The following is a 24,162-nucleotide window of genomic DNA, read 5'->3' as shown; positions in this document are numbered from 1 at the left end:
ATGATGAATCAATGATGGAGATGAGTGGAAGGTGTTTGCTTAGGCTCACAAGGATGTATTGTAGGTGCAAATGTCCAAGAGAGTGAGCCCAAGGCAAAGCACTTCTATTTATAGAGCCCCCAAGACTCAGAGAGTCGTTGGGAGCTCGCAGACACGACTAAACTCACTGACCAAATGCACCCTAGTGTCCAGTCATCAGCGTTCGGTCCTCCGATGCCTGCCACGTATCACTCCTTTGAATCCAACGCGTTAGATTTCCAACGGTCAAGTTTTCGCACGTCAGCACTTAAGTTGAGACCGGACGCGACCCTCGAACGACCGGATGCTCGACCACCGAGTGTCAGATCGACTCCAGAAACTACACCGAGAGGTTTTTCTCAGACCAGACGCGTCAGGTCAGAGGTGACCTGTCGCGCCCCAGCATCCGGTCCTCTCTGTCTCACTAGCCAAGTCACTGAGCTGCCTACGTCACCATTCATCACATGTGATCGGACGCAGCCATTGCGCGTCTGGTCGCCCTACCGCTCCAGCATCCAATCAACACTTCGTGCTGCGCCTCCTCTGGACCGAGTGACCGGACGCATCCACCGCGTCTGATCCTAGCGTCCGATCACATTGCGCTGACTGACCGGACGTGCCTGGGGTGAGTCTGGGCACCCAGGCGCCAGAGTCCGGTCACTGCTGTCTCCATCTTTTTCTTTTTCTATCTCCATAACCACTTCATCCTTGCTTCCAAGTTGCTAACTACAAAGTATAGAACTTGTGTGCACGTGTGTTAGCATTTTTTAAAGCATTTTACAAGGGTCAATGGTTAGCACACTAGGTCCCTAATGCATATGCAAGAATCATGTCACCTAGTGGCACTCGATAACCGCTTAGCCAAATATTTCGTCTCTTTATAGTACGGCTATCGATCCTAAATCACTCACACTATCTATGGTGTCTTGAGTGCAAACAAAAAATGCCTCATATCATTATACCTTTGCCTTGAGCCTATTTTTGTTTTTCTCTTTCTTCTTTTCCAAATGTGAAGCACTTGATCCAATCTTTTTATGGCCATCACCTTCACCGTAACCATCATCGAGCTCCACCACTTAGATTGGACTACTTTATCTAATTCACATACTTAGATCAAAGGTTAGTTCTAGGTTTCATCAAGTGTCCAAAACCAAACTAGGGTTTTCACCCGGTCTTCGTCGGGAGACCTTCACCAGCTAGCCTTCACCAAGGAGCCTCCTGTCTCCACCTCTCAACCCTGTTCGGGATGCCTTTCCCAACAATTTTTTGCTTGATTGAGCTTGCCAAAAATCTTGCAGCTCCTACAATTTATGGTTGTTGGCAGTTTGCCGATCACTTACCAACGCACAGAAATGAATGAACTAGAAGATCCAACTCACCTGTAGCAATATATATCACACGCTGCGACGTTGTTGCCATCATCAAGCGACCATGGTGGCATCAGCTGTCCTTGAGGAGACCCACTTCGCAGCCGTACTGGCCATAGGCACGGCGAACCCAGCTAACTGGGTGCCGCAAGATGAGTTCGCAGACTGGTACTTCCGCGTCACAAGGAGCGACCACCTCGTCACGCTCAAGGCCAAGATGAAGAGAATATGTACCGATAATGAGAAAAAGAATTATCTACCCTTTTAACCACATCACGAATTTTCCAGGATCTGCAATAATCACCGCTTTGCGTGCAGGTGAAAAATCAGGCGTGAAGAAGCTCCATTTCTACCATACAGAGGAGATGATCGATCGCCACCCAGAGATCCTGGACCGGGCACTGCCGTCTCTCAGCGCCCGGCTGAGCATCAACGAGGACCCCCTGCTGGCGCTCGCCGCAGCCGCAGCAGAGAAGGCGATCGCGGAGTGGGGCCGCCCGGCGGTCGACATCACGCACCTCGTCGTGAGCACCAATTCCGTGGCCGGCGAGCCAGGCCCGGACGTCCGCCTGGCTGCGCTCCTGGGACTCCGCCCGGACGTGCAGCGCACCGTGCTGAACCTCCACGGCTGCTCCGCAGGCTCAGCCGCGCTCCGCGTCGCCAAGGACCTCGCCGAGAACAACCTGGGCGCGCGCGTACTCGTCTCCTGCGCGGACGTCGCTGCCATCACCTTATTCCGCGCCACCGACGAGGCTCAGCTCCACGAGCTCGTTGCCAACTCCCATTTCAGCGATGGCGCCGGCGCCGTGATCGTCGGTGCCAACTGCCAACCCGGCGGCCTCCTCTGAGCGCCCCATCTTTCTTATGGCGTCTGCGTCGCAGGCGACGTTGCCGGGGACGGAGCGCGCCGTCTGGTTCCGGCTCAGCGAGAACGGCCTCGACTACCGCATGTCCGCCAAGCTGCCGGCGCTGGTGCGCGGCAACGTCGAGCGTTGCTGGCACCGCTGGGCCTCGAGGGATGCGGTTCCGGCGCCTGGAACCGCCTGTTCTGGGCAGTGCACCCCGGGGGCCGTGCGATCTTGGATAGCTACGACGCCGCTCTCGGTCTGCGGCCCGAGAAGCTGGCGGTCAGCCGGCATATGTGCTCAGCGAGTACGGCAACATGCTTGGCGCGACGATCATCTTTGTTATCGACGAGCTGAGGCGACGCCGCCGCCAAGGTGAAGGTGGTGCTGATGTCCACTGCGAGTGGGGCGTCATGTTGGGTCTTGGACCGGGGCTCACTGTCGAGACCATGGTGCTGCGTGCCCTCGGTAACCAGGACGAGGACTAGCCGACTAGCTCATCACAGCTTGCTACGTAGTCGGCGCACCATGCAAATGTTACCTTTCTCTCTTATAAGTCAGACCATATTAAGTTTGGTCAAATTTATACAACAATAAGTATAAGTACTAATATTTAGGGCCTGTTTGGCAGGGCTTCTCTCCGGCTCTGGCTCTGGCTCCTTCAGAGGAGCCCTGCCAAACGTTTTTCTGGAGGAGCCGTTTTTCAGTAAAAAGCAGAGGAGCTGGAGCTGTTTTGGAGGGGCCACAATTTGTGGCTCCTCCAAAACGGCTCTGGCTCCTCCGGAGAAGCCCCTCAGGAGGAGCCCTACCAAACAGGCCCTTAATTTGCATGGTGGAGTTAGTAAAAAAAGTATATTATCTTGTAAAATGGGTGAAAGTTGTAATAAGACCAACATAAAAGGGGTTTGGCATTACGAATCCCCGAAAATTAGTGTCAGTTCATTATGGAAGTGGTGGTGGAAGTTAGAGCATCTAATAGCGTGTCATGAACGACCAAACAACAAAACTTGTTGAGGGTAGCTCGTCTAAAAAATGCTCTGATTGAACGATTGAACTTATTTTTCTTTGGAAATGAAAATGAGTTCATTTTGAGTGACTTTTGAATTCGGCTCGACTCTCGTTAGGCTCTGGTCGTTAAGCTTAGTTTAAAGTTGCGGCTCATAAAATTGAGGAGACAATGACAAATAAGCTTATATCAATTATAAAGGAAGCTAACAAATACACCCCTTGTGCGGAGCCCAACTCACGCAGAGCCGGGCGGAGGAGATAGGATATGGACAGGTTCACATAAATCACATGCTTGATGTTGTTTGGAACAACATGACATTTTTTTTTTGTTCTTACGTTTGTCAGGTGAAATTGAACTGATCAAACTGATTCAAGTGAAATTCCTGTGCAAATTCTGTAAAATTCATGTATTCCAACTTCCAAAACCAGCCCTTAGATAAGAGGACGAGGTGTTCCCTTTTATTTTATTTTATATTATTAGAATAAATGGGCCCTACTATAAAATATAAATCCAAGCCCAACGAATTTGGTTCCCGGTCAGCCTTAAGCTGCAAGGTTAGTAGCAACTTAAAATGCAACTAGATTCTGGTGTGGAGCTGACAAGAATCACTTCTCTATTTACACTACTTACTAGAAGCTAAAAGAACCAGCTCTCCACTGCTTCCCGCTTCTCCTCATTCATTTGTCATAGGAATCACTTCAGAATTGATTCTCACATGCTCCCCAGCTTGCTTTCCATCAAAATCACTCCTTCGGAGAATCAAGAAGTGAAGCTCTACCAAAACGGCCCTTAGGTGGTCACGTGTATGGCTTTTATGTGCATGCTTATTACTTAGCTCTTCCATATAATTTTGCCATGCAATTGCTATGGTTTTTTTTTAGGTTAGGAACCTGAAGTTAACACACCGGCCATAACACAAATTCTATTGTTTATTCTCAAAAGTAAAAGAGAGAGAGACAGAAAATCATGCATTGCATAATAAAATATAAATCCAAAAACTTCAGCTCAGGTTTGGCCATAAGAAGTCATGATCAATTTGCTTGATTTTTGCAATTTATAAGTATTTGATTCGTTCAAATCAAAACTCTTCTCTAATTAGCACACTCATGTGAATGGCACAAAAAGTTATTTCGAATTCGTTGTCATTTATCCTATTACATGCACGCATGTAAATTCATAGCCAAGTAAATACATTTTTATTAAAAAAGATAAGTCACTTCACAAATAAATCCATGTGTATATACTTCATTAAAAAAAACTCGATCCTCGATGACCGGACAACATCAGAATTCCGGCTTAAGAAAAAGATCTTCTCATGCAGATCGAGAAAACCCCCGAACCACTATCTCATCCATACATAGTGGCACCGTAGCTCCTCGAGATGAGCTGGCCACAGACCTATGCTTTGGATGTGAGGCAGACGAGAGAGTTTTTTTTTCCTCCTTTGTCACTACTGTGGAAGCCACAAATAAAGAGTCAGTCCCTTGAGACTTGAACCCTGACCACCCCAAGAGGAGGTACTGAGTCTGCACTGACCACTGGGTCAGCCAGGCCATTTCCATATATACTTCATTCATAGCAATTTTTGAGTTATTATAAAAAAGGAGGGAAAAAAACCTACAGACTGGATTTCACAATCTAATCAAACAGGGCCTAATTCGTTGGCAGTTCTGCAGCCAACTACGAACCACAAACTCCATCTCTTTTTAATATCGCAGAGGTTCACCTGAATGCTCAGGTCATCAGTATCACGCCAGTAGCAAGAAGAGCTCGGCTTGTCAGTCGGTGATCGAGAATGGCTGCAGCTCACAGTCTTGGCACCACCCTCCTGGACCAGGAGTCCCAGCCGGCGCAGCTCCTCAACGGCTCTGCCGCCGCCGTGCTATAATAGGCACGGCAAACCCGGCAAACTGCCTAGGCCAGGACGAGTGCGCCGACTGGTACTTCCGTGTAACCAAGAGCGACCACCTCACCACGCTCAACAACAAAATGAAGAGAATATGTACTTCTGATGGTTACAACAAAAATTTCAATCCATCAAAGATTCTCATCAGGATCTGCACTGCAGTAACAACCCCTGCATGCTTTCGTTATGTTGTGTCCACGCATGCAGGTGAGAAATCGGGCATCAAGAAGCGTGATTTAAGGTTCTCGGATTTATTTTGGAAAAAAATTCGGTCCCAACCGAATTGGACCAATTTCGGTCCAATTTCGGACTTAATTCGGTGAATTTTCGAGATTTGAAGCACAAAATTCGTTTCAGACCTAACTGAAATGGACGAATTTCCCCGAAATTCGGACTATCTCGGTCGAATCCCAGAATCCTTCGCCGGACGCACAGCTGGGCATCACGCAGGACGCCGTACCAGAGCTAGCCGCGGCGACGGCGGCGGCGAGGGCGATGGCGGAGTGGGCTCGCTCGGGCACCGACATCAAGCACCTCGTGGTGACCACGAACTCCAGCGGGTGGCTACGCTCCTCGGCCTGCGCCGACCGTGCAGCGCACGCTGCTATACTTCCATGGCTGCTTCGGCGGCTACAGCGCACTCCGGGTAGCCATGGAACTCGCGGAGAACAACCGCGGCTCGCGTGTGCTGTCTAACCGAACTAGAGGAGGTCGAGGATAGCTAGCTCGGGGATACTCGATTCGACACTCCGGTGATCACCGAGAGCTCGCCGCCGACGCCAAACGGCTCGGTTCAGGTTCAGGTTCGAGTTCAGAGTTCTTCTTCGAGGACAAGGCATTACATAGGAGCCGACCGGCGTCCTAGCCCATTACATTGGCCTAAAGCGAAAAGAAAAAGTAGTCTAGGTAGACGAAAGGATTGGGCCGCCTGCTCCGCGCGCCCCTCTGAATGTTCCCGCCAGCTTCAGAGTCATCAGGTTCAGGTCCGCCAGCTTCACCGAAAGGTTCAGAATCATCAGTGGCGATGGTACCTGGAGAACGGGTGTTGATGACATCTCACCCTCCACAAGACATGGCATGTCCCCAAGCCGGTGCACGGGGAAATTTCTGGCACAAGGCGTCTTCGTCTTCCCACGTTGCAAGCTCTGGTGGAAGATGAGACCACTTGACCAACACTTGTGGTATTGCAGCATTGTTGTGGAGATGAAGGCGTCGGTCCAGAATTTGCTGAGGCACCTGAAAATGCAAAGATGGATCGGGTAGCTCCTTGCTAACCGAAACGTTAGATGCAATGGCCTGTTTCAGTTGTCACACATGGAATACACGGTGGATCAAGCAGCCTTCTGGCAGTTGGAGCTGATAAGCGACCTCATTGATCTTGGACACAATCTGGAATGGCCCGAAGTATCTGAATGAAAGCTTGTTTGATGAGCGAGTTGCCAGTGAAGTCTGTACATAGGGCTGAATCTTGACAAAGACAGAATACCCGACTTGAAAATTGCGAAATGAACGCCGTTTATCAGCCTGTGTCTTCATTTTACGCTGGGCACGAAGAAGGTGCTGCTGAGCAAACTGCTGCATGAGATCTCTGTCCTTGAGCCAGGTATCCAAGTCGGAATGATCACTGGACCCTGGTGTTGACCATCTCACGGGGGTGATGACCATACAGAACATAGAAAGGTGTATTACCCAAGGAAGAATGGAAAGAGGTGTTGTGCCAGAACTCCGCTAGAGATAGCAAAGAGGACCACTTGGTTGGACTAGAGTTAACAAAACACCTTAGATAAGTTTCCAGACACTGATTGACTCTCTCGGACTGACCATCTGTCTGTGGGTGATAGGCACTGCTCATCTGCAAGTTGGTGCCAAGAAGTTTGAACAACTCTCGCCACAAATTGCTAGTAAATATCTTGTCTCCATCTAAGACAATTGCTTGTGGCAAACCATGCAACTTGAAAATGTTATTCATGAACAGTACTGCTACTTGGAAAGCTGTGAATGGATGAAACAGGGGAAGGAAGTGAGCATATTTGGAAAACCTGTCTACAACCACCAGAATGCAGATGAAAGATTGTGATCTTGGGAGCCCCTCTATGAAATCCATTGTGATAATTTTTCATGAGCCATCAGGGATAGGAAGAGGAGAGAGAAGTCCTGGAGAGGCCACTCTCTCAGTTTGAGCCTGTTGACAAACAACACATTGAGCCACATAGTCTTTGACAGATTGCTTGAGGTGAGGCCATGCAAATAAACTCTTGATTCTGTTGTATGTAGCTTCAAATCCTGAATGCCCTCCTACTGCACTAGAGTGAAGTGCAACTAATATCTGCTGCTGTATTTCAGGAGCATTGCCAATCCAAATCCTGGATTTGAAATAGATCAATCCCTTGGTTAAAGCAAAATGGCCAAAAGGTGATTGTACTGCCAACTCTTGCAGTAACTTAGCAGAGTCAGGATCCTGAGCATAAGCCTCCTGAAGAGTTTGTACCCAAGAAGGTGTTACAGTGGACACAGTTGATAACTCATGATCGGAAGCATGGGTAGTTCTAGATAGGGCATCTGCTACTCTGTTCTCTTTACCTTGTTTATAAATGATCTTATAACTGAGACCCATTAGTTTAGTTAATGCCTTATGCTGACAGGGAGTAGCCAGCCTCTGATCATCAAGGTGAATCAAGCTTTTCTGGTCAGTTTTAATAATAAATTCTGAATGCTGAAGATAAGAGCGCCAATGGTCCACTGCAAGCAATATAGCAAGGCACTCCTTCTCATAAGTTAAAAGTCCCTGAGCCTTGGGTCCTAGAGCCCTACTAACATAGGCTATTCGTTGGCCCTCTTGCTGAAGCACTGCCCCAATACCCTTGTCTGATGCATCAGTCTCCAGTTCAAAAGGTTTTGAAAAATCTGGCAGTGCTAGTACAGGAGCTGTCATAAGAGAGGTTTTGAGTGTTTGAAAAGAAGCTTCAGCTTCAGATGTCCAGACATAAATTTCCCCCTTTTTCAACAAGCTTGTCAAGTGTTTGGAAAGAAGTCCAAAATTCTTGACATATTTTCTGTAGTACCCAGCCATTCCCAGAAAACTTCTCAACTCTTTTACATTCTGTGGAGAAGGCCACTCAGCAATAATTTGGATCTCTTTTAGGTCAGTGGACACACCTTCAGGACAGATAGCATGACCCAAATAGCTCAGCTATTGCTTGGCAAAGGAGCACTTGGATAGTTTAACATAAAGCTGGTGTTGTTGTAAGATCTGGAACACTGCCTCAATGTGCTGCAAATGCTCATTCCATGTTGCACTATAGATTAACACATCATCTATGAAGACAACCACAAATTTTCTGAGTAGAGGAGCTAAGATGGTATTCATTATCTCTTGAAAAGTGGCAGGTCCCCCAGTAACTCCATATGGCATTACTTGATACTCATAGTGTCCATTATGAGTTTGTAAGGATGTTTTATATTCATGTCTATCTGCCATTCTAATTTGATGAAATCCTGAGCAAAGATCCAGAGATGAAAACCAAGCAGCCCCATGTAACACATCAAGCAACTCATCAATTATGGGTAGAGGGTATTTATTCTTTATAGTCAAAGCATTGTGCCTCCTATAGTCCACACATAAATGCCAATCTCCTGTTTTCTTTTCTCACCAAAAGTGCTAGTGAAGAGAATGGACTAGAACTGTGCTTGATTAGCCCTTTGTCCAATACTTCTTGTATCTGTTTCTCAATCTTGTCCTTTTGAAATGGGTTATACCGATATGGGCGCAATCTGAATGGAGATGCCCCAGGCATTAGGGGTATGGTATGATCCCCATCTCTCTTGGGAGGTAAACCAGGCAAGGGTTGGAAAATTGATTAGTACCTTTCAATTAAAGTCTGGATTTCTTCAGGAATTGTGCCTTCCTTAGGTTTAGAAGTTTCCACTGAGTTGAGTTGCACATAATAGAGTACAGAATCTTGCTTAACCATAGCATCCAACTGACTGGGGTTAATAGATGGCCCCACTATAGCCTAAGGCAAAATCCCTTGGATTTTAACTGGTTTGCCTTTATGCTCAATTTGAAGCCATTTCTCTCCCCAATGGATTTCGATAGGACTGTTACTCTCCAGCCAATCCATTCCTAATACCACATCATAGCTGCTGAGTGATATTATCTTGAATGTGTTGTTGAATGTGGTACCCTGCAAATTCCACATCTGATTGGGTAGCTCATGAGTGCACTGAAGTAAATTCCCATTAGCTACTCTAACTTGCAGTGGATTTGTTAAGGCCTTCTTCTCTTGAATTCTGGCTCCAAATTCTTCACTAATGGAACATTGAGTGCTGCCTAAGTCTACCAGCATATACACTTCTTGATCAGCAAGGAATCCCCTCAACCTCATAGTTCTGGCTCCTTCAATCCCTTTCATTGCCTTCACAGATATGGCCATCAAGTCGTCCCCTAAATCATTTTCCTCTTCTTCAGGTTCCAGTTGCTCTAAAGGACTGTGAGACAAGAATTCCCAAACTTCTTCCATTGCATGCAAGGACACTGTCTGACATTTGTGGCCTGGGTTCCACTTCTCACCACGCTTGAAACATAGCCCCATAGCTTTTTTGCAGGACTTCAGAGTTGACAGTCTATCTTCATTTGTCTTTGTCGACACAGAATTTTCGCCTCCGTGCCGAGGACACACGCAGCAAGCCGGAAGGGTCCGCTCGATGGAGCAGATCCGCCTAGCTTCAGCGCAAGGGTGGTGGATCCTGCGCAATCCTCCCGAGACGTGCCAGTCAATTTGACCCTGCAATTGACAAGGAGAGAAAAACTTATCAGTAATTAAGGGCGGAACGTGCCGGTGTTACTAGACAGTCCCGAATGTGCGGCTCTGAGAGCCGATATGAGAGGAAATCGACTAAATAGCCGATCCCAGCATATTCACAAAAATGAATCGATTAAAGCTCATGGGGTTGTATAAGAAGGATCGGTTATCATTCAGAATAAATGTTATTTAAGCAAATATTAATCAATGGCAATAAGATATCAATGATGATTGGTTTATACTGAGCCAATGATTATAAGTAACCGAACTCCTTTTATTTAAAGAAATAACTCAACACCTCTTAATCATTTAATAAAGGTAAATCTAATGAACATGTTAGATCTCATCTATCGCCATGACCAGTGGGGCATGAGGCAGAATCATGTAGGCCGTAGAAACAACAATAGACTCGACGACCCTAACTCATTACTAATATCAGTGGGGCATGAGGCAGAATCATGCAGGCCATAATACCATAACAAGATCATGGGCTAACACATCTTTCAACTTATCTCTACTTCAATGATCTCGTAATGTGAACTGTTCATGAAAGCATTCGATATCGACTAAACAGCCGATTCAGGCATAGCTCACAGTTAAGGTCATGCTTTCTCAGGAGCGGGTCTACTGACTAACGATCCCCACTCCACAGTGACAACAGTGGGGTGAGAGACAGAATCCCACAGCCGTGATGACGGGCCATGGAACGGTTTTCATTAACTAATAGATCTACTCAAGACCGGACATGCCTTAACCGCATGCTATGCACGATTAAGATTGACGCAAAACAGTCGATGAAAAACATAACTCGTCGCTTAAGATGTAGATTAGATTACTTTTAGATTAGCAAACGATGAGTTAAACAAGATATAAGGCCGATTCAGATCAATCTCAATCGGGCAGAGTGATATTGCTGTAATTAGATAAACAATGAAAGTAATAAACAATATCGGTAACTTAATGAATCTACAAAAGACTGCCATACTAAGGTAGAGCCGATAACTTGACCTTGATCTAATTCAAGCAGTGGGGTGTGAGGCAGAATCACACAGGCCATATTTGAATTAGACAAGAATTGATAACTAGCCTATATCAGAGTCGTAGTGGGGGTCGATCGGATCGATGCAGCCATACAAACAGAGGTATAAACCATGACGGTACTTATAGACAAGCAGTGGAGGTCGACCGGATCGATGCAGCCGTACTCACTGAAGAACTCGCCGAGATCTACTCTACTCCTACTCCTAAGGGGTGGCCAGAGCCAAAAAAAGTAATTGACTTTGTATTTGATTGATTGATGATTTTACAATAGCCGGGGTTTGGTATTTATACCCGGAGTCTAAACATGAACCTTACTTGAGTACGACTCAAAACAATCTTTGGTATAAAGAAAATTTTCCTAATTTAAGATAACTTGGACTCTAATCTTTTCCTTTTTGTAGAGTCCAGTATGTCTCGTCCTAGCGCCGATCGGAGCCTCTGCTGTCATCTGCGGGCGCTATCTAAAGAAAGCCAACTCTAGTGTATCCGAATCAACTAGTTCCGATCTCCACGCAGTTGATTCCTTGATGATGACATGATTTTTGGGAGCTTCCGAACCCTTGTAACTCTTCTTCCAAATTCTGGTGTAAACACATGCCCCCCAATTTTGGAATAAAAGTAATTTTATTCCAAAATTATCACGTCTTCATCTTCGATGGGTCTGCAGTCACGGGTAGAGAATCCTGATCTAGGGTCTACTGTTTGTCGCTGCCTATGTCAGCTCATGAGCCCATGCTTCACAACTTTTACAAGAGCATCATCGCTTCACGGGCACTTGGATTCATCCTCCTAGGCCAGCTATAGAATGCCTATCCGCCCCCGGTGAGAGCAGCTTAACGATTCAGTTATGCTTCTCTTCTACCTGCCCTCTCGAGCTCTGACTTTGCCAGACCCTCCATGGTCCATCTTTTGCTATGAAGGTTTTGAGTGGCTAGAAGAATTCTTGTGCATAGGGCGATCGTGTCGCTCATTCTAGTGCCTTGTCGAGCAAGAGGATCAGCTATTGCGGCTAGAAGAAGTCATCATCCGGCCGATGTAACCTGGTTCATGATGACCTTCGGCCTTGTGGGGGCCTGGACTCCCTTCAATCCAAAGAAGTCTTGATGGGTTGATTTCTGATTAAAATGTAAATTCTTCGCATCCATCCCACGATGTTTCGTAATCTGGGGAAGCAATAAGTCCGAATCTATCATCTCTCCCCTGAAATTCTAGAGTGCCGATCCATTTCTGTATCTATTTTTAGTTTTCATACCCTCGGCGAAATCTACCTCCTTGCCTCCTCGGGCTATATATGCGGGCTATGGCTAGGGCTCAGAAAACTACCCGTCTCATCTCAAACCTCCTGCGTCTTTAGCATAGTCCCTGCTTTTCTATAGGTTTGAGATCATGGAGAATAGCAAGAGGCTTGCTGAGGAAGTTCTTAACGGGTCCGCATCATCGCGCCAGCGTCTTCATCACCAAGAAGGCGCTACTCGGGATGTCTCCACCGCCCTGGAGCACAGGGTCGACTTGGTTCAACCTTCAATATCATCTTCAACACTGACTCGTCGCCAGCTTCCCAGTTGTCCGAGGAGGCAAATCGATAATGACGATATAATCGCTTCCATTGATCGGACTGATCAAAGTTTAACCAACTGTCTTTCTCTCACGGAGTCGGCTCTGGCTATGATTCAAATCCGATCGTCCTCCGAGGCCGATCTAAGGGAATGGTTGTCCAGGGCTGAAGTCAGAATCACAGGTAAGATGGCTACCACAATTTCTTTTGTTTTTCCTTAACTTGGCCTCCAAGACCTTCTGATCAATCCTTCCTTTGAATTTTTTTAGATCTAACTGCTCAGTTGGAAAGCCTTCGATCAGGGATTTGTCAAGGCCAGGGGCGCCGTTCCGGCAATCTGCTTGCATGACATCCCAAACTATGTCAGGGAGGTTGCTCTCCATGGCATCTGTCATGGTGCTGCCACAGCGTTGGCTACTGCACAAACCCGCTTAGGTCACAATCTTCGGCTTCTTCCTCATGGTTTTCCGGATGCAGTGCCTCCCGAGGATCATGAGCGTTTGATTGAGGAATTCTTTAGTGCCGCCAACTCTGTAGCTTTCAATACTTTGGCCGACGATGTAGTGAGCAAATTGTTTTCCGGCCCGTAGCTTGTAATAGGTGATTTTTAGCAAACAATTCCTTCATCTCTTATTTCATATTATACGTATCACTTCAACCATGTTTGCTTTCCTCCTATAGGCGATACGCATCGTACCGGCTTCTTTTCCTTTGGGTTCATTTTTTGTACTAGAGGCGATACCTTTATGATATCGGCTATTAGAGTTGTTGACCAAACGAATCAGCTACTTAAGTGTTAATCCAAACGCTAGGATAATATTTCTTTAGATATTTCCCATTGATTGCTCGGCCGAACTCTTCTTCTCCTCCTAGTGTCCCCAAAATATAAGCATTACCGGGCACACAACGTTTGATCCGATAAGGCCCTTCCCAATTGGGTGACCATTTGCCGAACTTATTGGCCTTTGACCCGATCGGCAATTTCACTTTTCACACCAAATCTCCTTCAAAAAATTGTTTATTCTTGACCCTTTATTGTAATATTTTGCGACCCTCAATTTATTGGCTTCAATATTTTTAAGAGCGCGCAGCCGAAGGCAACTTAAGTCTTCTAAGTCGTCCATCATAAGATTTCTGTAGACTTCGGCTGTCAAATCATTTTGTAGCATAACACGTCTCGATCCGGTTTGAACTTCCCAAGGAAGGACTGCGTTATGGCCATACACAAGCTCATAAGCTGATGTTTTAATTGATCCATGATAGGCCATCCTGTATGCCCATAGTGCCTCATTAAGCATCGAATGCCACTTCCTGGGTTGTTCCTCAATTTTCTTCTTGATCAGCTTAATCATAATCTGATTGGACGCCTCTGCCTGACCATTAGCCTGAGCATAGTAAGGAGACGAATTTAGAAGCTTGATCCCCATACTGGCAGCGAAATCTCTGAATTCCTCTGATGTGAACATGGTCCCTTCATCGGTAGTGATGGTTTGAGGAATCCCAAAACGATACACAATATGCTCCTTGACAAAATCAACCATGTTTTTTGAAGTTACCGTTTTCAATGGGACTATTTCAACCCACTTGGTGAAGTAGTCTGTTGCTACCAATATGAACTTATGTCCTTTGCTCGAGGGTGGAAATATCTGGCCAATTAAATCAATTCCCCAACCCCGAAACGGCCATGGCTTGATTATTGGGTTCATGGCCGATGCAGACGACTTCTGGATATTACCAAAACGTTGATAGTCTTGGCATCCCTTGTAATATTCAAAACAATCTTCTAATATTGTTGGCCAAAAATATCCAGTTCTGCGGATAATCCATTTCATCTTATAAGCCGATTGATGAGCTCCACATATCCCTTCATGCACTTCGCCCATCAACACCTTAGCCTCTTCTTCATTTAGGCATTTGAGTAAGGCTCCGTCGATCGTTTTGTAATACAGTTGATCATCCAGCAAAATGTATTTAGTCGATTTATACCTTAGCTTTCTGGTAACTTTTCATGACGGATCTCTAAGGTAGTCAACTATCTAAACTCTCTAGTCATTATCCAAGGTTTCATTGCTCAAGATTTCTTGAATTACTTGATAACCTGACGCGCTTTGAGCCAAACGGTTAGCTTCTCGATTTTGTGCCCTCGGAATGTGCTGAAATGAGACATGAGAAAACTCTTTGAGCAACCTCTGACACTTGTCATAATATCTCCTCAAAGTGTCTTCTTTGCACTCATATAGGCCGATCAACTAATTAATAATTAACAGTGAGTCTCCAAATATTTCAATTGCTTTGGCTTTTACCTCATGAAGAAGTTGAATCCCTCTCAAAACAGCCTCATATTCTACTTGATTGTTGGTAACCATTGGCTCGGTTGGAAAGGCAAACTCAAAATTTGCCCCCCGAGGTGGAATAATAACAATACCAATGCCACCACTTTGCTTGCAAGATGATCCATCAAAGAATAACGTCCAAGATACCGGCTCTATAATTTATGCCTGGTTTGCGATGCTAGGTGACAAAATCGGCTATTACCTGCCCTTTGACTGCTTTAGCCGATTCGTACCTCAAGTCAAACTCTGATAACGCGAGAATCCATTTTCCCACTCTCCCATTTAGTATTGGCATCGATAACATGTGCTTGATTACGTCAGCCTTGGAAACAACCGTACATTCGGCCGATAATAAATAATGCCTCAACTTGGTGCAAGAGAAATATAAGCACAAGCATAACTTTTCGGTGGGAGAATATCTTGTTTCTGGATCTAGAAGTCTCCTGCTTAGATAGAAAACCACTCGCTCTTTTCCTTCAAACTCTTGCATCAAGGCCAATCCAATTGTTTTGTCATCGGCCGATATGTACAACTTGTAAGGTTTACCCTGCTGCGGAGGAACTAGCACGGGTGGACGCTTCATATACCCTTTTATCTCTTCAAACGCCTTCTGTTGTATGTCACCCCATCTAAATTCTTGATCGTTCTTTAATTTCAACAAGGGATAAAATGGAAGAACCCTTTTCGACAAATTTGAAATAAACCTTCTGATGAAATTAATCTTGTCAAGCAAAGATTGCAACTCTATCTTAGTAGTCGGGGGCACCGCATTGTCAATTGCTTTCATGCTCTTCTGACCAACCTCAATCCCTCTCTCATGGACCATAAAACCCAAGAATTGCCCAGCTAATACCCCAAAGGCACACTTATTAGGATTCATCTTCAGACCATGTGTTCTCATGCATTCCAAGGTCTCCCGCAAATCAGCTAGATGTTCTTTGTATCCTTTTGATTTTATCATCACATCATCAATGTAGATTTCAACAATCCTGCCGATCAACTTATGAAAAATATAATTCATTGCCCTTTGATAAGTGGCACCAACATTCTTTAGACTGAAGGTCATCACAACCCATTCAGACAAGCCGATTGCGCCGAGGCACCTAAAAGCGGTCTTTCCTATGTCCTCTTCAGCCATGAAAATTTGGTTGTACCCTGCATTGCCGTCCATGAAGCTAATAACCTTGTGCCCGGCTGCTGCATCTACTAACATATCGGCTATCGGCATTGGATAACCATCCATGGGTGTGGCTTTGTTCAGATCCCTGAAATCAATGCAAACTCTTAATTTTCCATTCTTCTTGTATACAGGGACAACATTCGATATCCACTCTGCATATCGACATGGTCGGATGAACTTCGCCTCCAGTAGCCTTTCAGTCTCTTTTTCAATATCATTAAGCACGTTCGGATTGAATCTCCTTAGAGCTTGCTTGAATGGCCGATGTCTAGGTTTGATTGGCAACCGATGCTCAACAATTGACCGGTCTAAACCAGGCATTTCGTACTATTCCCAAGCAAAGCATTCTTTAAACTCTTTCAATAAATTAATTAATTCCTTCTTATACTCTGGATCCAATTTAGCACTTACATATGTCGGCCTAGGTCTGTCTCCAGAGCCAATATCCACTTCTTCCAATTCATCAGCCGACGTAAAGCCGTGTCCTAGTTTACCATCTGTACCATCTATTGGATTATTCATTAAAACAAACTTTCAAAGCCGACTGCTCGGATCGGCTGTGGGCTTTCACCATTGACTCTGAACTCTGACGGCAACAAAAAAATCATTCGAACATTAGCCGATGGTTGTTTTCTATCGGCTATTTGCTTGGCATGCCATACTTGAGTTTTACTAGATGCCTGAGTCTGTTCCAACTCCTTATTCCTTAGGCGTTGCATTCTTCTCTTCTAGCTCCTCGTTAAACCTCCGGGGCACCATTGGCCTTCCTGCCAAACATGTTCCCTCTTCTTCATGATCAACCCAGTCTTGGTCAACAACTCTCTTTCCCAACCGATCATGAATACTTTTATTTTTTAAGCGCCGATCCATGTTATTATGATGATATGCATTCTGGGCATGGATAGACCGGCAGTTGATTTGAGATTGCCTAAACTCCCAATATTGATTACTGCATTCTGGACAGTCATGTCTGGTAGGCAATTTCAAACCTTCGTTCCAGCAGTATCTAAAGAAAAGACAATTCCAGTGCGATTCAGCTTGCTTCCTTTCATACCTTTCTTCTTCCGGTTGACGCTGGTATTCTTGATCCTCTAACCATTGCTGATGGTCTTTTTCCTTCTACCGCCGCCACTTATTCAATAGGATCCGAGATGTGACTCGTGGCCTCGTCGCTCCATCCTTTGACGTTCCCCCCTACTCGTATCGGCTCTTCTGCTGATCACGATGTTTTTTAACCTCTCTGTATTCATCAGCCGATATCTGCATCTTCGGATCGACTGTTCCATCTTTTTTTGATTTGGCCGATGTTAGGACCTTAGTTTTTCCTTTGAATATCCCAACATCAACCATATTTTGATCTCCTGGGAAAGGATTATTATCAACTTTCATCTTCCGAGGTGTATCGAACTTGAGCCTCCCTTGCTGAATAGCCCTCTGTATGTGCTGCCGAAAAATTCTGCACTCATTAGTGGAATGAGAAGTAGCATTATGGAACTTGCAGAACTTCTTATTCTTTAACTGTTCAGGGGGCAACATAACATGATTGTCCAGCAATTTGATCTGGCCCTTCTCAAATAAAAAGTCAAAGAGCTTGTCCGATTTCGTGACATCAAAGTCATAGCTCTCCTCGACTCCTCTTCCCCAAGGATTTGGCACCATTACTGTCTTCTTGCTCCAATTTCATTCAGCTGCAGCAACCTCCTCTTCTTCATCTTCATAGCCGTCATCTGCTGAGTATGGATCATAAGCTTCGGCTACGATGGTACTCTTCTGGAATCGGGTGTCTCTGCGCATACTCTGGAATTGGCTGTTGAGCATTGCTACTCGTTGAGCCAATTGACCCAAGTTGTCAAATTCTTGTCCTAGCAGCTTTTTCTTCCACATTGGCAGCATTCTTTCGACAGCTAAAGCAGCTAGCTGATCATCGGCCAAACTCAATAAGAAGCATAAATTCCTAGTCTCTCGGAACCTCTGAAGAAACTCAGTGCCCGATTCATTAGACCTCTATCTCATGGTCGTCAAATCGGTGATCTTCTTTTCTCCAGTCCTAGTGTAAAAATATGTATGAAACTTCTTCTCCAGGTCAGCCCAATTGGCAATGGAGTTGACTGGTAGTGACGAGAACCAAGTGAAGGCTAGCCCTGACAGGGATAAGGAGAAAAACCAAATCCGATGGGCGTCCTCAACTGATGCTTCACCCAATTATGTAAGATACCGACTGACATATTCTATTGTGCTTGTACTGTCTTGACCAGTGAACTTGGCGAACTCTGGGAGCCTGTAATTTATAGGAAGAGCGACCAAATCATACCATTCTGGATATGGACATTTGTATGAAAAGGTCAGCCCCATCAGCTTCAAACCGAACTGATTCTTCATCATCTCGGTCACCTTCAGTAGCAACTCATCAGCTTGCGGATTTGGATTTCTCGGTACTTGCTGACCCATCTATGGATTGAAATCTCGCGTGCCTTGATATCCTAGATTTGGCATCATGTGGAGGGTGTTATAATCCGTGCCATAGTGATAGCCTTGTGGAATCTCAATCTGTTGGGTCCTTTGCTGGCTTGCTGTTTGAAGTCTCTGATTATAGACATAAGTATCTATATCTCTACGGATCTTTTCAATTGATGGTGCTATTTTTTGAGCCAACGATGGTATGTGGCTTGATGTGCCAAAATTGATCATCTGGTTCTGACTTTGCCCCGTCGGCTGTTGTACATGCTGTATTGACGGTCTAGGATTGTACTATACCTGATTCGTAGTAGTGCCTGGAGTTTGTTCAGATGAACCTTGAAGTGTCTAGACATCACCATTACCAGCTGGTACTACTTCTTGATGGCTGGTACCGACTTGATTAGTCCCTTGAGTCGACGGATCTAGAATGTTGTAACAAGTCGATCCAACCTAACCAACTAGAATCCCATGAATCGCCTTTTCATGGTGTTGTGAAATACGTCAACGAAAGCTTCATTGTGGCTTGATATGGCATCACGAACAGATTTGTCTATGGCTTCTGTAAAGAAACGCCTATCTTTAGCTTCAACTGTATCTGTCTGCCCGTGTAGTAGAACTCTTGGTAGTGGAAATTTCTGAATAATTATGCTGTCACATGTTTTGATGTAGGACAACAAACACTTCTTCTGAAATTCTTTTGTAGCCTTGCCAATGGTATCCCTATCCTCATCAGGTAGGTCTTCATAGTGTACCATAAGGATGTTGTCGTTATTGTGAGCCGCCATGACGATTGTGGTGTCCCACCGGGCGTGCTAAAAACGTGTGTCGACACAGAATTTTCGCCTCCGTGCCGAGGACACACGCAGCAAGCCGGAAGGGTCCACTCGATGGAGCAGATCCGCCTAGCTTCAGCGCAAGGGTGGTCGATCCTGCGCAATCCTCCCAAGACGTGCCAGTCAATTTGACCCTGCAATTAACAAGGAGAGAAAAGCTTATCAGTAATTAAGGGCGGAACGTGCCGGTGTTACCAGACAGTCCCGAATGTGTGACTCTGAGAGCCGATATGAGAGGAAATCGACTAAATAGCCGATCCCAGCATATTCACAAAAATGAATCGATTAAAGCTCATGGAGTTGTATAAGAAGGATCGGTTATCATTCAGAATAAATGTTGTTTAAGCAAATATTAATCAATGGAAATTATATATCAATGATGATTGGTTTATACTGAGCCAATGATTACAAGTATCTGAACTCCTTTTATTTAAAGAAATAACTCAACACCTCTTAATCATTTAATAAAGGTAAATCTAATGAACATGTTAGATCTCATCTATCGCCATGACCAGTGGGGCATGAGGCAGAATCATGTAGGCCATAGAAACAACAATAGACTCGACGACCCTAACTCATTACTAATATCAGTGGGGCATGAGGCAGAATCATGTAGGCCATAATACCATAACAAGATCATGGGGCTAACACATCTTTCAACTTATCTCTACTCCAATGATCTCGTAATGTGAACTGTTCGTGAAAGCATTCGATGTCGACTAAACAGCCGATTCAGGCATAGTGCACAGTTAAGGTCATGCCTTCTCAGGAGCGGGTCTACTGACTAACGATCCCCACTCCACGGTGTCAACAGTGGGGTGAGAGGCAGAATCTCACAGGCCGTGATGACGGGCCATGGAACGGTTTTCATTAACTAATAGATCTACTCAAGATCGGACATGCCTTGACCACACGCTATGCACGATTAAGATTGACGCAAAATAGTCGATGAAAAACATAACTCATCGCTTAAGATGTAGATTAGATTAGTTTTAGATTAGCAAACGATGAGTTAAACAAGATATAAGGCCGATTCAGATCAATCTCAATCGGGCAGAGTGATATTGCTGTAATTAGATAAACAATAAAAGTAATAAGCAATATCGATAACTTAATAAATCTACCAAAGACTGTCATACCAAGGTAGAGCCGGTAACTTGACCTTGATCTAATTCAAGCAGTGGGGTGTGAGGCCGAATCACACAAGCCATACTTGAATTAGACAAGAATCGATAACTAGCCTATACTAGAGTCGCAGTGGTGATCGACCGGATCGATGCAGCCATACGAACAGAGGTATAAACCATGACGGTACTTACAGACAAGCAGTGGAGGTCGACCGGATCGATGCAACCGTACTCACTGAAGAACTCGCCGAGATCTACTCTACTCCTACTCATAAGGGGTGGCCGGAGCCGAAAAAAATAATTGACTTTGTATTTGATTGATTGATGATTTTACAATAGCCGGGGTTTGGTATTTATACCCGGAGTCTAAACATGAACCTTACTCAAGTATGACTCAATACAATCTTTGGTATAAAGAAAACATTCCTAATTTAAGATAACGTGGACTCTAATATTTCCCTTTTTGTAGAGTCCAGTATGTCTCGTCCCAGCGCCGATCGGAGCCTCTGCTGTCATCTGCTAGCGCTATCTGAAGAAAGCCGACTCTAGTGCATCCGAATCAACTAGTTCCGATCTGCACGCAGCTGATTCCTTGATGATGACATGATTTTCAGGAGCTTCCGAACCCTTGTAACTCTTCTTCCAAATTCCGGTGTAAACAGTCTTACTGTTGCTAGATTTAGCTCCTCTTTTCTCTTCTCCAGGGCTAGGAGAATATCTTGGAAAATACCAGCTGAATAAGTATTGCCCTTCGTATTTTCTAGAGAAAACTTCTTGAAATTGGAAGTAGCTTCACTCCTCCTGCTACTGTTGGTTGGTGTCGATAGAATATCGTTGGCATTCCTCCGAGGGGTATCCCACGAAGGTAGATTGATCGGTAGGGAAGCGTGAGATCAAGAACAAGAAGGCAACAGAGGCACACAAGTTAGACACGTTCAGGCCATCGGTATGACGTAATACCCTACTCCTTGTGGTCTGTTGGTTTGTATTAGGTATCGTATGATATTGCGTGACTGCAGATGTATGTATCTTGATGTAGCCTATCCGCTAGGGGACCCCTACCTCTCCTTATATAGTCTGGAGGGGTAGGGTTACAAGGAAAGTATTCTATTTGGTACTATACAATATCTTGCGGTGCACGCCGAGCAGCGCCGTGCACGTCTTGATCTTGTGGACTGGGTCACCTCTGATGGTACGGCCCATGTCTTGTCTTATAGATACCGGGGGCCATACCCCCACAGTTGGGCCCAACAGAGCTTCTTCCTGCAACAAAGCCAGAGAACTCATAGAGTCCAAATCTTGAGGTCTATGCATCATTACAACAGACTTAATCTCTTTCTTGAGGCCGTCCACAAATCTATTGGTGATGGTGGCTGTGGCTATTGTGGGATCATGGGCTAGAAGTTGATGGACTAAATCATAGAATTGCTCTATATACTCATGCACAAAATGAGTTTGGCGAATATGGAAGAAATGACTGAGGAGGTGGTTATGTTCATCCCTATCAAATTTGGCACAAACTGTAGCACAGAAGTCATACCAAGTCATGGCTAGTAGAGTAGATTGGACAGTTTGGTACCAAAGAGCAGCAGAGCCAGTAAGATGCATAGTGGAATAACAAATCCATAGGCGTGGGTTTACTTCATACACATCAAAGAAGGTTTCACAATTCTTAATCCAAAGCTTGGGGTTCGTGCCATCAAATTTGGGGAAAGGCAAATTAGGCATAGCAGGGTTATGCAAAAGTTTCATGTGCCGGCCATCAGATGCAAAATCATCACATTGAAACTTAATGCGAGGTGGGTCTGTGTGATTCATTGCACCTGTGACCAGAGGCAGATCTAGGGTGGTATACACCACCCCAAATCCAGCACTCTGGTGATGAGGTTCTTCACGGTGGCCACTTGGCCCTGATGTCGCCCCAGACAGGGACGGTTCCAGATGGGCGGAACTCGACACCATTGTCGCCCCGACCTTGGAGTGAGCAGGCGCGGGGTCTATGGTGGGGTCGACGACTCCCTCGGTGAGTGAACACTTGCCGTAGTCGGAGAAGAGCTACTCAACCCGGTCGCCGAGGTGGTACACCGCCTTCACCAAATTGGTGATGCGATTGTCGACCTCCGGCTTTCATGCTTCGATCTCCTCCTTCGCCGCCCGGATCTTCGACATTGACGACTCTAGCTCTGAGACCCCCTTGGAATTCTCACTAAATAGGGCCAGTATCTGCCCAAATTGTTCCTCAGGCGACATCCAAGAGGATTGTCGGGTGAGGTGCGGGTGGTTGTGGTAGGTTTGGTCGTCCGCCGTCATCCTTTACCGATCAAGCCAACCTCGGCGGGGACCTACGGATCCTCGCGATCAACATCGAAGTGAATCACAGAGGAGAGCCTGCCATCAGGGATTACGGCTCCAGATCGAGGTAATGGAGATGGTGCGATGGCTCTGATACCAGATGTAACCGAACTAAAGGAGATTGAGGATAGCTAGCTCGGGGATACTCCATTCGACACTCCGGCGATCGCCGAGAGCTCACCACCGACGCCAAATAGCTCGGTTCAGGTTCAGGTTCGAGTTCCTGCTTTTTTATGCCCATTCGGCCCGTAGATGAAAGGATTGGGCCACCTGCTGCGCGCGACCCTCTGAATGTTCCCGCCAGCTTCAGAGTCATCAGGTTCAGGTCCGCCAGCTTCACCAACAGGTTCAGAATCATCAGTGGCGACGGTACCTGGAGCACGGGTGTTGGTGACATGCTGGTGGCCAGCAGCGAGGTCGGGACGGTGTTAACCTTCCGCGCCCCGGACGAGGCCGACCTGGAGGCACTCGTCGCCATGGCGCTGTTCGGCGACGGTGCTGGCGCCGTCATAATCGGCGCAGGCGAGACAGCCGTTGAGCGCCCCATCTTTTACATGGTGTCCGCTTCGCAGGCAACGTTGCCAGGGACAGAGCATGCCCTGTCTATGCAGCTCGGGACAAGCGGCATGGAGCCCGGCATATCTGCCGAGGTCCCTGCGCTTCTCCGTGGCACCACCAAGGGGTGCCTGGCGGACATGCTGGCGCCACTAGGCCTCCCAGTCGTCCCAGGTGCCGGCTGGAATGGCCTCTTCTGGGCTGTGCACCCCGGCGGGCGTGCCATCTTGGACAGCTGCGAGGCCGCGCTGACGCTGGATGCCGGCAAGCTGGCAGCCTCCCGGCACGTGCTGAGCGAGTACGGCAACATGCTCGGCGCGACGGTCTTCTTTGTTCTCGACGAGATAAGGCGCCGGTGCCAAGATGGTGACTGCGAGTGGGGGGTATCGCTGGAGATCGGTCCGGGGGTCACCGTCGAGATGATGGTATTGCAAATCGCTGGTACCCAAGGCTGAAAATGCTAGTTCTATCAGTCGTCGGCGAATCATCGATGTCCATTTCAGCTTCAGCTGCAATCGCAACGTCGAAGCGTCGATGAGAGCACATTTGCATGTGCTGTCATGTGGGCCCATGGGCCATTCCAATCTTAGAAAAATATTCAGTGTAACCACTTCTTCGTTGGAATCGTAAAGATCCATAGAAAAACAAACTTAGGAGTTATGAGTTTTCAAAAAATTTAAATGACGATGGATACCCATAGTGCATCTATAGATGTATATTGTCACAAAATATGAGATAAAAAATAAATTCATAAAAACTCATGCGTATAAACAACAAATTTG

The 24,162-nt window shown here is 46.0% G+C and overlaps 1 protein-coding gene and 1 pseudogene across 1 annotated transcript; both read left to right on the top strand.

The window, feature by feature from the left end:
* Positions 1-1,449: 1,449 nt before the first annotated feature.
* On the top strand, positions 1,450-2,748 carry LOC136480272 (bisdemethoxycurcumin synthase-like). Its single transcript, XM_066477862.1, has 2 exons — positions 1,450-1,615; positions 1,704-2,748. The coding sequence occupies exons 1-2, from the start codon at positions 1,450-1,452 to the stop codon at positions 2,231-2,233; spliced, it is 696 nt and encodes a 231-aa protein (XP_066333959.1). The 3' UTR covers positions 2,234-2,748.
* LOC136480271 (bisdemethoxycurcumin synthase-like) lies at positions 2,250-23,835 on the top strand (annotated as a pseudogene).
* Positions 23,836-24,162: the final 327 nt, after the last annotated feature.

This window comes from Miscanthus floridulus, chromosome 9, assembly GCF_019320115.1.
Source record: "Miscanthus floridulus cultivar M001 chromosome 9, ASM1932011v1, whole genome shotgun sequence".
Lineage (NCBI taxonomy): Eukaryota > Viridiplantae > Streptophyta > Magnoliopsida > Poales > Poaceae > Miscanthus > Miscanthus floridulus.
This window is presented reverse-complemented; position numbering and strand designations above follow the sequence as displayed.